This window comes from Salmo salar, chromosome ssa16 (assembly GCF_905237065.1).
Source record: "Salmo salar chromosome ssa16, Ssal_v3.1, whole genome shotgun sequence".
Lineage (NCBI taxonomy): Eukaryota > Metazoa > Chordata > Actinopteri > Salmoniformes > Salmonidae > Salmo > Salmo salar.
The window spans coordinates 81,104,386-81,116,885 of NC_059457.1; the positions used below are offsets into that span (position 1 = coordinate 81,104,386).

Below are 12,500 nucleotides of genomic sequence, written 5' to 3' on the forward strand. Positions count from 1 at the left end.
GTGAGGAGGGGAGTGGTGAGGAGGGGAGTGGGGGGAGGTGGGGAGGAGGGGAGTGGTGAGGAGGGTAGTGGGGAGGAGGGGGAGTGGGGAGGAGGGGAGTGGTGAGGAGGGGAGTGGCGAGGAGGGGGAGTGGGGAGGAGGGGAGTGGGGAGGAGGGGAGTGGGGAGGAGGGGAGTGGGGGAGGTGGGGAAGAGGGGAGTGGTGAGGAGGGGAGTGGTGAGGAGGGGAGTGGGGGAGGTGGGGGAGGAGGGGAGTGGTGAGGAGGGTAGTGGGGAGGAGGGGGAGTGGGGAGGAGGGGAGTGGTGAGGAGGGGAGTGGCGAGGAGGGGGAGTGGGGAGGAGGGGAGTGGGGAGGAGGGGAGTGGGGAGGAGGGGAGTGGGGGGAGGTGGAGAGGAGGGGAGTGGGGAGGAGGGGAGTGGGGGAGGTGGAGAGGAGGGGAGTGGGGAGGAGGGGAGTGGGGAGGAGGGGAGTGGGGAGGAGGGGAGTCGGTGAGGTGGGGAAGAGGGGGTGGGGAGGAGGGGAGTGGGGAGGAGGGGAGTGGGGGAGGTGGGGAGGAGGGGAGTGGTGAGGAGGGGAGTGGGGAGGAGGGGAGTGGGGAGGAGGGGAGTCGGTGAGGTGGGGAAGAGGGGGTGGGGAGGAGGGGAGTGGGGAGGAGGGGAGTGGGGGAGGTGGGGAGGAGGGGAGTGGTGAGGAGGGGAGTGGGGAGGAGGGGAGTGGGGGAGGTGGGGAGGAGGGGAGTGGTGAGGAGGGGAGTGGGGAGGAGTGGGAGTGGGGAGGAGGGGAGTCGGTGAGGTGGGGAAGAGGGGGTGGGGAGGAGGGGAGTGGGGAGGAGGGGAGTGGGGGAGGTGGGGAGGAGGGGAGTGGTGAGGAGGGGAGTGGGGAGGAGGGGAGTGGGGGAGGTGGGGAGTGGGAAGGAGGAGGGGAGTGGGGAGGAGGGGAGTCGGTGAGGTGGGGAAGAGGGGGTGGGGAGGAGGGGAGTGGGGAGGAGGGGAGTGGGGGAGGTGGGGAGGAGGGGAGTGGTGAGGAGGGGAGTGGGGAGGAGGGGAGTGGGGGAGGTGGGGAGGAGGGGAGTGGTGAGGAGGGGAGTGGGAAGGAGGAGGGGAGTGGGGAGGAGGGGAGTCGGTGAGGTGGGGAAGAGGGGGTGGGGAGGAGGGGAGTGGGGAGGAGGGGAGTGGGGGAGGTGGGGGAGGAGGGGAGTGGTGAGGAGGGGAGTGGGGAGGAGGGGAGTGGGGGAGGTGGGGAGGAGGGGAGTGGTGAGGAGGGGAGTGGGGAGGAGTGGGAGTGGGGAGGAGGGGAGTCGGTGAGGTGGGGAAGAGGGGGTGGGGAGGAGGGGAGTGGGGAGGAGGGGAGTGGTGAGGAGGGGAGTGGGGGAGGTGGGGAGGAGGGGAGTGGTGAGGAGGGGAGTGGGGAGGAGGGGAGTGGGGGAGGTGGGGAGGAGGGGAGTGGTGAGGAGGGGAGTGGGGAGGAGGGGAGTGGGGGAGGTGGGGAGGAGGGGAGTGGTGAGGAGGGGAGTGGGGGAGGTGGGGATGAGGGGAGTGGGGGGAGGTGGGGATGAGGGGAGTGGGGGAGGTGGGGATGAGGGGTGGGGGAGGTGGGGATGAGGGGAGTGGGGGAGGTGGGGATGAGGGGAGTGGGGGGAGGTGGGGATGAGGGGAGTGGGGGAGGTGGGGATGAGGGGTGGGGGAGGTGGGGATGAGGGGAGTGGGATAGGTGGGGATGAGGGGAGTGAGGAGGAGGTGAGGAGGGGATGAGGGGAGTGGGATAGGTGGGGAGGTGGAGAGGAGGGGAGTGGGGAGGAGGGGGAGTGGGGAGGAGGGGAGTGGAGGAGGTGGAGGAGGTGGAGAGGAGGGGAGTGGGGGAGGTGGGGAGGTGGAGAGGAGGGGAGTGGGGAGGAGGGGGAGTGGGGAGGAGGGGAGTGCGGGAGGTGGGGATGAGGGGAGTGGGGGAGGTGGGGATGAGGGGAGTGGGGGAGGTGGGGATGAGGGGAGTGGGGGAGGTGGGGATGAGGGGAGTGGGGGAGGTGGGGATGAGGGGAGTGGGATAGGTAGGGATGAGGGGAGTGTGATAGGTGGGGATGAGGGGAGTGAGGAGGAGGTGAGGAGGGGAGTGGGGAGGAGGGGGAGTGGGGAGGAGGGGAGTGCGGGAGGTGGGGATGAGGGGAGTGGGGGGAGGTGGGGATGAGGGGAGTGGGATAGGTGGGGAGGAGGGGAGTGGGATAGGTGGGGAGGAGGGGAGTGGGGAGGAGGTGAGGAGGGGAGGAGGGGAGTGGGATAGGTGGGGAGGAGGGGAGTGGGGAGTGGGGGAGGAGGGGAGGGGTGGAGTGGGGATATATTCAAAGTGTATGTGTTAGGGTCATAGGGTGTCTGTGTCTGTGTTTAAGTGGGCCTGGCAGACTGGGCTGTAGTCCCAGATCGTCACCCCCTGACCCTCCCCCTTCCCCTCTTTCTACCCCCCCCCCCACAAAAAGATCCAGGATTATGGATATGAATTAGTGCGTCCACTCAGACTCTCCCTTGTCAAAGGAAGACTGATTGAGACGGATGTGTGTGTTCTTCCGTCAGCCTCTTTGTGCTGCAGCGTTGTGGGACTGCAGCAGGCGGGGCAGTAAACGTCTCAGACTGACAGCTGTCTATAACACTGTCGTTTCACCTGCAAATTATCCTAACGCTCCCCGACAGCTCCTATTTTGGAATGGAACTGGGAGGCCAGGTCAACTGTGGGCATACACACACACACACACACACACACACACACACACACACACACACACACACACACACACACACACACACACACACACACACACACACACACACACACACACACACACACACACACATCCACTCCAATGAATACCAAGTGTATTCTCCAGTCTAGTAACAATGAGAGATGGAGAAGGCATAATGTTGAGGTAGTTGTATACTTTATGGGTCAGTTAGATATTCTGTCCAAGGTTTAGCAAGCTAAGGTGTGGAGTTAAACCGTTTGGAAGACTCCATTTTGACACAGTGGACTATGATGTGTAGAGAAGAGTACATGTGCAGCACAAGGTGTATCTTGTTCAACACCATGTCAGGGTTTAACAGAGATCGAATCCTTTTCAGAAATACATCAAGTACATGCAGTGAAATCCTTCACATCATATCTACTCATAACCCCGCACCAGTATAGTAATGTAATGTCTAATTCCCTGAGCTGATTGGTTGAGTCACAATGAACCCTGGATGACCCTTGACCCCTCACCTCTGTCTCCAGGAAGCGGCGCAGAGCCCTCTTCTTCTTGATGCTCTTACGGCGCACGTAGACCGCCACGCTCAGCGCCACGATGACGATGACAAACAGAGCACCGATCACCCCGGCCGCGATCAGGGGCGTCCTGCAGACAGAGTAAGAGACGGGCCCGTATGTCACCAACATGTATGGCTCCAGTACATTATGGAACTGTGTGTGTGTGTGTGTGTGTGTGTGTGTGTGTGTGTGTGTGTGTGTGTGTGTGTGTGTGTGTGTGTGTGTGTGTGTGTGTGTGTGTGTGTGTGTGTGTGTGTCATGTCCAACAGGCTCTGTTCTGTTCCTACCATCAAACTAACTAACAGGGATCATTACCACACACAGCTCCACTCTCCATCTCTTCATCTCCTCCCTCTATCTCTTACTCTCTTCATCTCACCTCCCTTCATCTCTCCTCCCTCTATCTCTTCCTCTCTCCATCTCTTACTCTCACTATCTCTTCCTCTCTCCATCTCTCCTCCCTCTATCTCTTCCTCTCTCCATCTCTTACTCTATCTCTTCCTTTCTCCATTCTTCCTCCCTTCATCTCTCCTTCCTTCATCTCTCCTCCCTCTATCTCCCCTCCCTTCATCTCTCCTCCCTCCATCTCTCCTCCCTTCATCTCTCCTCCCTCTATCTCTCCTCCCTCTATCTCTCCTCCCTTCATCTCTCCTCCCTTCATCTCTCCTCCCTCCATCTCTCCTCCCTCTATCTCTCCTCCCCTCATCTCTCCTCCCTCTATCTCTTCCTCTCTCCATCTCTCCTCCCTTCATCTCTCCTCCCTCCATCTCTCCTCCCTTCATCTCTCCTCTCTCCATCTCTCCTCCCTCTATCTCCTCCCTCCATCTATCCTCCCTTCATCTCTCCTCCCTTCATCTCTCCTCCCTTCATCTCTTACTCTCTCCAACTCTTACTCTCTCCATCTCTCCTCCCTCCATCTCTCCTCCCTCCCTCTCCTCCCTCCCTCCCTCCCTCCATCTCTGCCTCCCCCTATCTCCTCCCTCCATCTCTTTTTCTCTCCATCTTGCCTCCCTCTATCTCTCCTCTCTCCATCTCTTCCTCCCTCCATCTCTCCTCCCTCCATCTCTCCTCCCTCCACCTCCTCCCTCCAGCTCCTCCCTCCATCTCTCCTCCCTCTATCTCCTCCCTCTATCTCCTCCCCCCAATTATCCTCCCTCTATCTCCTCCCTCCAACTCTCCTCCCTCCACCTCCTCCCTCCATCTCTCCTCCCTCTATCGCCTCCATCCATCTCTCCTCCCTCTATCTCCTCCATCCATCTCTCCTCCCTCTATCTCTTCCTCCCTCCATCTCTTCCTCCCTCCATCTTTCCACCCTCTATCTCCTCCCTCCATCTCTTCCTCCCTCCATATTTCCTCCCTCCATCTCCTCCCTCCATATTTCCTCCCTCCATCTCTTCCTCCCTCCATCTTTCCACCCTCTATCTCCTCCCTCTATCTCCTCCCTCCATCTATCTCCTCCCTCTATCTCTTCCCTCCATCTCTCCTCCCTCCATCTCTCCTGACTCCATCTCTCCTCCCTCCATCTCTCCTCCCTCCATCTCTCCTGACTCCATCTCTCCTGACTCCATCTCTCCTCCCTCCAACCCTCCATCTCTTCCTCCCTCCATCTCCCCTCCCTCTATCTCTTCCCTCCATCTCTTCCACCCTCCATCTCTTCCTCCCTCCCTCTTTCCTCCCTTCATCTCCCCTCCCTCCATCTCTTCCTACTACCACACCTCATCATCCCCTCTTCATCTAATAACCACTCAAAATGAATACCTAAACTTAACCCTTTGAGTTTTTTCTGTTTTAACCCTTTAACCACAAAGAATAAATGGCCAAACATTTTGAAGTGAAACTATGAGATCAGGTTGCAGGCCAGGCTGCCATCTAAATGGCCTCATTTCTGCAGTGAGAGATCAGACCTCCGCATGCCCAGTGTACTACTTAGTTCCTGTTCTGGGATTCAGACAGTCTGATGGTTGACAGAATGACTTCTGATTTTGTGTGTAGTACTAGTGTATCATTAGTGAAAGACGAGTTGGGGCTGAGCCATTCCCCACATGACCCATATGGTACATGTTACATCATGAAGTACTGTCTATCATTATACATCATGAAATACTGGGTATCATTATACATCATGAAGTACTGTGAATCATTATACATCATGAAGTACTGTGTATCATTATACATCAATAAATACTGTGTATCAATATACATCATGAAGTACTGTGTATCATTAAACATCAATAAATACTGTGTATCATTATACATCATGAAGTACTGTGTATCATTATACATCAATAAATACTGTGTATTATTATACATCATTAATTACTGTGTATCATTATACATCATGAAGTACTGTGTATCATTATACATAATTAATTACTGTGTATCATTATACATCATGAAGTACTGTGTATCATTATACATAATTAAATACTGTGTATTATTAAACATAATTAAATACTGTGTATCATTATACATCATTAAATACTGTGTATCATTATACATCATGAAATACTGGGTATCATTATACATCATGAAGTACTGTGCATCATTACACATCATTAAATACTGTGTATCATTATACATCAATAAATACTGTGTATCAATATACATCATGAAGTACTGTGAATCATTATACGTCATGAAGTACTGTGTATCATTATACATCATTAAATACTGTGTATCATTATACATCAATAAATACCGTGCATCATTATACATCATGAAGTACTGTGTATCATTATATATCAATAAATACTGTGTATCATTATACATCATTAAATACTGTGTATCATTATACATCAATAAATACTGTGAATCATTATACATCATGAAGTACTGTGTATCATCATACATCATTAAATACTGTGTATCATTATACATCATTAAACAGTAGTAGTGACGCCTCTTGCACTGAGATGCAGTGCCTTAGACTGTTGCACCACCCGGGAGCCTATACATAATGAAGTACTGTGTAGAATTATACATCATGAAGTACTGTGCATCATTGTACATAATGAAATACTGTGTATTATTATTCATCATGAAGTACTGTGCATCATTATACATCATGAATTACTGTGCATCATTATACATCAAGAATAACTGTGTGTCATTATACATCATGAAGTACTGTGTATTATTATACATCATGAAGTACTGTGTATTATTATACATCAGGAAGTACTGTGTATCATTACACATAATGAAGCACTGTGAAGTATTATACATAATGAAGTGCTGTGAAGTATTATACATAATGAGGTGATGTGTATCATGATACATAATGAGGTGCTGTGTATCATTATACATAATGAAGTACTATGAAGTATTATACATAATGAAGTGCTGTGTATCATTATACATAATGCAGCACTATGAAGTATTATACATAATGAAGTACTGTGAAGTATTCTACATAATGAAGTACTGTGTATCATTATACATCATGAAGTACTGTAAAGTATTATACATAATGAAGTACTGTGACGTATTATACATAATGAAGGACTATGAAGAAGTATACATCATGAAGTACTGTGTATCAATATACATAATGAAGTACTGTGAAGTATTATACATAATGAAGTACTGTGAAGTATTATACATAATGAAGTACTGTGAAGTATTATTCATATTATTCATAATGAAGTACTGTGTATGTTGAGGAGATACAGCTCTGTCCATTGAGTCTCCTTTTAGCTACGTGCCTTTGTAGCATCTAATAAATCAGCAATGTTTTTTTCAATACCTCCAACAGGATTTTTCCTCTTCCTTTTAAATGTTTCAATTTGCTAACCTCTCATACATTCACTCTATCCTTCCCTCCCTCTTTCCCTCTTTCTTTCCCTCTTTCTTTCCCTCCCTCCCTCCCTCCCTCCCTCCCTCCCTCCCTCCCTCCCTCCCTCCCTCCCCCTCCCTCCCTCCCTCCCTCTATCCTTCCCTCCCTCTATCCTTCCCCCCCTCTCCCTTCCCTACTTTAGGCTACTCAACACCCAGGGTAGAACTTGGGGAACATTTTGCACCTGAGTAAAGGACCAGAGAAACAACCCTACTAGTGATTGAACACATTAAGAGGCAAGTGGAAGACTCATGTTCCAAGCAGCAGACGGTAGCATGTGGATGCTATGGTACTCTGCTGGGTTGTCAAAGAGCGGGGTTCAGAACCATTGATTTTTTTTGCGGTCGTCACACAAAAGAGCTTGAAATTTACGGAGGCAAGACGGGATATAATGAGATATACGGGGAATGTTGAGAACAGAGAGGCAAGACGGGATATAATGAGATATACGGGGCATGTTGAGAACAGAGAGGCAAGACGGGATATAATGAGATATATGGGGCATGTTGAGAACAGAGAGGCAAGACGGGATATAATGAGATATATGGGGCATGTTGAGGATAGAGAGGCAAGACCAGATATAATGAGATATATGGGGCATGTTGAGAACAGAGAGGCAAGACCAGATATAATGAGATATATGCGGCATGTTGAGGATAGAGAGGCAAGACGGGATATAATGAGATATACGGGGAATGTTGAGAACAGAGAGGCAAGACGGGATATAATGAGATATATGGGGCATGTTGAGGATAGAGAGGCAAGACCAGATATAATGAGATATATGGGGCATGTTGAGAACAGAGAGGCAAGACAGGATATAATGAGATATATGGGGCATGTTGAGAACAGAGAGGCAAGACAGGATATAATGAGATATATGGGGCATGTTGAGGACAGAGAGGCAAGACAGGATATAATGAGATATATGGGGCATGTTGAGAACAGAGAGGCAAGACAGGATATAATGAGATATATGGGGCATGTTGAGGACAGAGAGGCAAGACGGGATATAATGAGATATATGGGGCATGTTGAGGATAGAGAAGCAAGATGGGATATAATGAGATATATGGGGCATGTTGAGGATAGAGAGGCAAGAGTTTAAATGATTGGAGAACAGAGAAGGAGAGAGACAGAGAAAGAGAGAAGGAGAGGGAGAGAGTGAGAGAGAGAGAGGGAGAGAGTGAGAGAGAGGCCTAGAGAGGCCTAGAGAGAGGCCTAGAGAAAGAGAGAGAGAGAGAGAGAGATAGAGAGGTGAAACCTGAGACAGTGAGTCAGAGAGCGATAGCGAGAATAAAGAGAGAGGTTCTAGTGATAGAGATTGAGCCTGATGTCAAAGCAGTTAAAGCCCAGCGGACACTGTGATGATCATCTTACCTGTCCATCATTCCAACACAGTCTTGGAGCCGAGGCCCAATGCAGCTGAGGAGAAAATCATCAGTCAGCTTACAGAAACACTTCAGTAACCTCAACAACAAGCATCCACCAACTCTTTATAAAGTGTGCACATACTATGAACAAATTCCATCACTCATGAACATTAATAACCAATTCATAAGCACTTCTAATAGCTGATTGATGAAAGCAATTATTGAGTGAACATAACAAGCTATACGGGAACATAGCTCAATGGTCCAAGACAGTCAACCTACTTAATAAGAGAGACATAACTAGGGGATGAAGTCCTGACCAGATACTGAGAGATAGAGATCATACAGGCTATGGAGGTGTATAACAGACAAACAGACAGACAGACTGACAGACAGGCAGACAAGCAGACAGGCAGACAGAAAGACTGACAGACTGACAGACAGGCAGACAGAAAGACTGACAGACAGGCAGACTGACAGACAGAAAGACTGACAGGCAGACAGGTAGACAGAAAGACTGACAGACAGGCAGACAAGCAGACGGGTAGACAGGCAGACGGGTAGACGGGCAGACAGGCAGACAGGCAGACAGGTAGACAGGCAGACAGGCAGACAGGCAGACAGGCAGACAGGCAGACGGGTAGACGGGCAGACAGGCAGATAGGCAGACAGGCAGACAGACAGACAGGCAGACAGGTAGACAGGCAGACAGGCAGACAGACAGACAGGCAGACAGACAGACAGGCAGACAGACAGACAGGCAGCCCGGTAGACAGGTAGACAGGCAGACAGGCAGACAGGCAGTGTGACTGATTAAAACAAGGCCATTGGGCTTCTCTCTCATTATCTATAACACATTTCAAGAGGATTGTGATCAGCCTCCGACACAAAGACAGTCAGAGTCTGAGGCAGACCAAATTACACAGCTAATTAAGAGGAGCTGCCTTGGAATTCCATTCAAAGTCTGCCTCGCTCCAGAAATGAAGAAATGGCACCCAACAGCTAATTAGCAGACAATTAGTGTATCCGATCTATGGCTCGCTGCTGTTTGTGATATGATAATTACTCTAGTGTGCCACGTTTGTAAACATCCGGATTGAACAGCTAGTTTAGTCACACACCAAAGACAGCAAGTCTCAGACTACCCATGAGAGGCATCTGGAGTACGACTGCTGATCTAGAATCAGTTTAGTAATTTAGCTCATAATAAATATGATTATATGGACTGGTGTGGTTCTGATTCTAGATCAGTTTAATAAATATGATTATATGGACTGGTGTGGTTCTGATTCTAGATCAGTTTAATAAATATGATTATATGGACTGGTGTGGTTCTGATTCTAGATCAGTTTAATAAATATGATTATATGGACTGGTGTGGTTCTGATTCTAGATCAGCATTCCTTCTAAATCTAAGGTGGCGTGTGTATCACTTTTCTTCAGTTGAATTCTGCCATTACATGCAGTGTGATGATGTAGACCTTTGCAGCATCTCCTTTGTTCTAAGATTCCCCCACCCCTCCCCCTCCATTCACTCACACACACCCTGGCCGCTCATTCCCTGAAGCTAATATGGCGTGCCCGGTGTCAGATGCAGGTTAGCGTTTTTTGTCATGAAGCTTATTCTGGAGGCAGCTCTGCAGGGATCTCTAGCTGGCATAGTTAGCTGGCACAGTCATAAAATCTGATTTTAAACCTAACCTTAACCTTAACCACACTGCTAACCCTAATGCCTAATCCTAACCTTAAATGAAGACCAAAAAGCTAATTTTTGTTTTCATTCATCTTTACAATATAGCACATTTTGCAGCTGGCCCATCTAAGTGGAAAACATTCAGTTCTGCCTCCAGAACAAGAATCATGACAATAATTGTCAACCTGCATGTCAGATGGAGGGCAGGATAAGGAGAAGAGGAGTGATGGAGCCATCGCCATGTGAGCCGAGGTTCAGCAGTCACCGGGGCGAGGAGTGTGGGGAGGGATCAGTGGTCAGTTGACTAATACCGGCTGCAACGAGTGTCACCGAGGAGATGAGATGAGGAGATGAGGAGATGAAGGGAGGTATTGTGAACACTGTGTCACAGAGAGACCACAGAGCCACTCAGAGTCTTTGATGTCAGAGGGTAGAGGGGAGAGAGAGAAAGAGAAAGAGGAAGAGAGGGGGGAGAGAGCGGGGAGGAAGAGAGAGTGGGGAGAGTGAGAGAAAGGGGGAGAGAGAGAAAGGGGGGGAGAGAGAGAACTGAACAACCTCAATTCGTCGGGGCATGGACTCTACAAGGTGTCAAGTGTTCCACAGGGATGCTGGCCCATGTTGACTCCAATGCTTCCCACAGTTGTGTCACCCCCACCCCCCCCCTCCCCCGGCGGTTTTCCTATTTTGTTGCATTACAACCAGTAATTAAAATTGATTTTTATTTGGATTTCATGTAATGGACATACACTAAATAGTCCAAAATGGTGAAGTGAAATGAAAAAATTTACTTGTTTCAAAAAATATATATATATATATTTTAAAACGGAAAAGTAGTGCGTGCATATGTATTCACCCCCTTTACTATGAAGCCCATAAATAAGATCTGGTGCCACCAATTACCTTCAGAAGTCACATAACTAGTTAAATCAAGTCTACCTGTGTGCAATCTAAGTGTCACATGATCTGTCACATGATCTCAGTATATACACCTCTTATGAAAGGCCCCAGAGTCTGCAACACCACTAATCATGTGGCACCACCAAGCAAGCGGCACCATGAAGACCAATGAGCTCTCCAAACAGGTCACGGGACAAAGCTGTGGGGAAGTATAGATCAGGGTTGCGTTATAAAAAAATATCAGAAACTTTGAACATCCCACTGGGCACCATTAAATCCATTATTAAAGAATGGAAAGGATATGACACCACAACAAACCTACCAAAACTCATGGACCAGGCAAGGAGGGCTATAATCAGAGAGACAACAAAGAGACAAAAAATAACCCTGAAGGAGCTGCAAAGCTGCAAAGCTCCATAGCGGAGATTGGAGTATCTGTCCATAGGACCACTTTAAGCAGTACACTCCACCGAGCTGGGCTTTACGGAAGAGTGGCCAGAAAAAAAGACATTGCTTAAAGAAAGAAATGTGCAAAACATGTTTGGTGTTCGCCAATAGGCATGTGCGAGACTCCCCAAACATATGAAAGAAGGTACTCTTGTCAGATGAGACTAAAATGTAGCTTTTTGGCCATCAAGGAAAATGCTATGTCTGGGGCAAACCCAACACCTCCCATCACCCCGAGAACACCATCCCCACAGTGAAGCATGGTAGTGGCAGCATCATGCTGTGGGGGTGTTTTTCATCAGCAGGGACTGGGAAACTGGTCAGAATTGAGGAATGATGGATGGCGCTAAATACAGGGAAATTCTTGAGGGAAACCTGTTTCAGTCTTCCAGAGATTTGAGACTGGGACGGAGGTTCACCTTCCAGCAGGACAATGACCCTAAGCATACTGCTCAAGCAACACTTGAGTGATTTAAGGGGAAACATTTAAATATCTTGGAATGGCCTAGTCAAAGTCCAGACCTCAATCCAATTGAGAATCTGTGGTATAACTTAAAGATTGATGTACACCAGCGGAACCCATCCAACTTGAAGGAGCTGGAGCAGTTTTTCCTTGAAGAATGGACAAAAATCCCAGTGGCTATATGTGCCAAGCTTATAGAGACATACTCCAAGAGACTTGCAGCTGTAATTGCTGCAAAAGGTGGCTCTACAAAGTATTGACTTGGGGGAGGGGCGGGTGAATAGTTATGCACGCTCAAGTTTCCTGTTTTATTGTCTTATTTCTTGTTTGTTTCACAATGAAAAATAGTTTGCACCTTCAAAGTGGTAGGCATGTTGTGTAAATCAAATGATACAAACCCTCAAAATCTATTTTAATTCCAGGTTGAAAAGCAACAAAATAGAAAAAATGGGGGGTGAATACTTTCGCAAGCAACTGTACTACCATATCCCCATTCAAAGGCAC

At 49.0% G+C, this 12,500-nt stretch overlaps 1 protein-coding gene across 2 annotated transcripts in view; it reads right to left on the reverse strand.

Annotated features, from left to right (window-relative positions):
• The window catches only part of LOC106574937 (receptor tyrosine-protein kinase erbB-4), a 687,167-nt gene that overhangs the window by 87,072 nt on the left and 587,595 nt on the right, over positions 1-12,500 (reverse strand). For both annotated transcript variants that reach the window (XM_045698122.1, XM_045698121.1), the window contains exons 16-17: positions 8,504-8,548; positions 3,244-3,376 (exon numbers count right to left, since the gene is read on the reverse strand). In XM_045698122.1, coding sequence (XP_045554078.1) covers positions 3,244-3,376; positions 8,504-8,548 — 178 coding nt within the window. The remainder of the gene's footprint in view (positions 1-3,243; positions 3,377-8,503; positions 8,549-12,500) is intronic.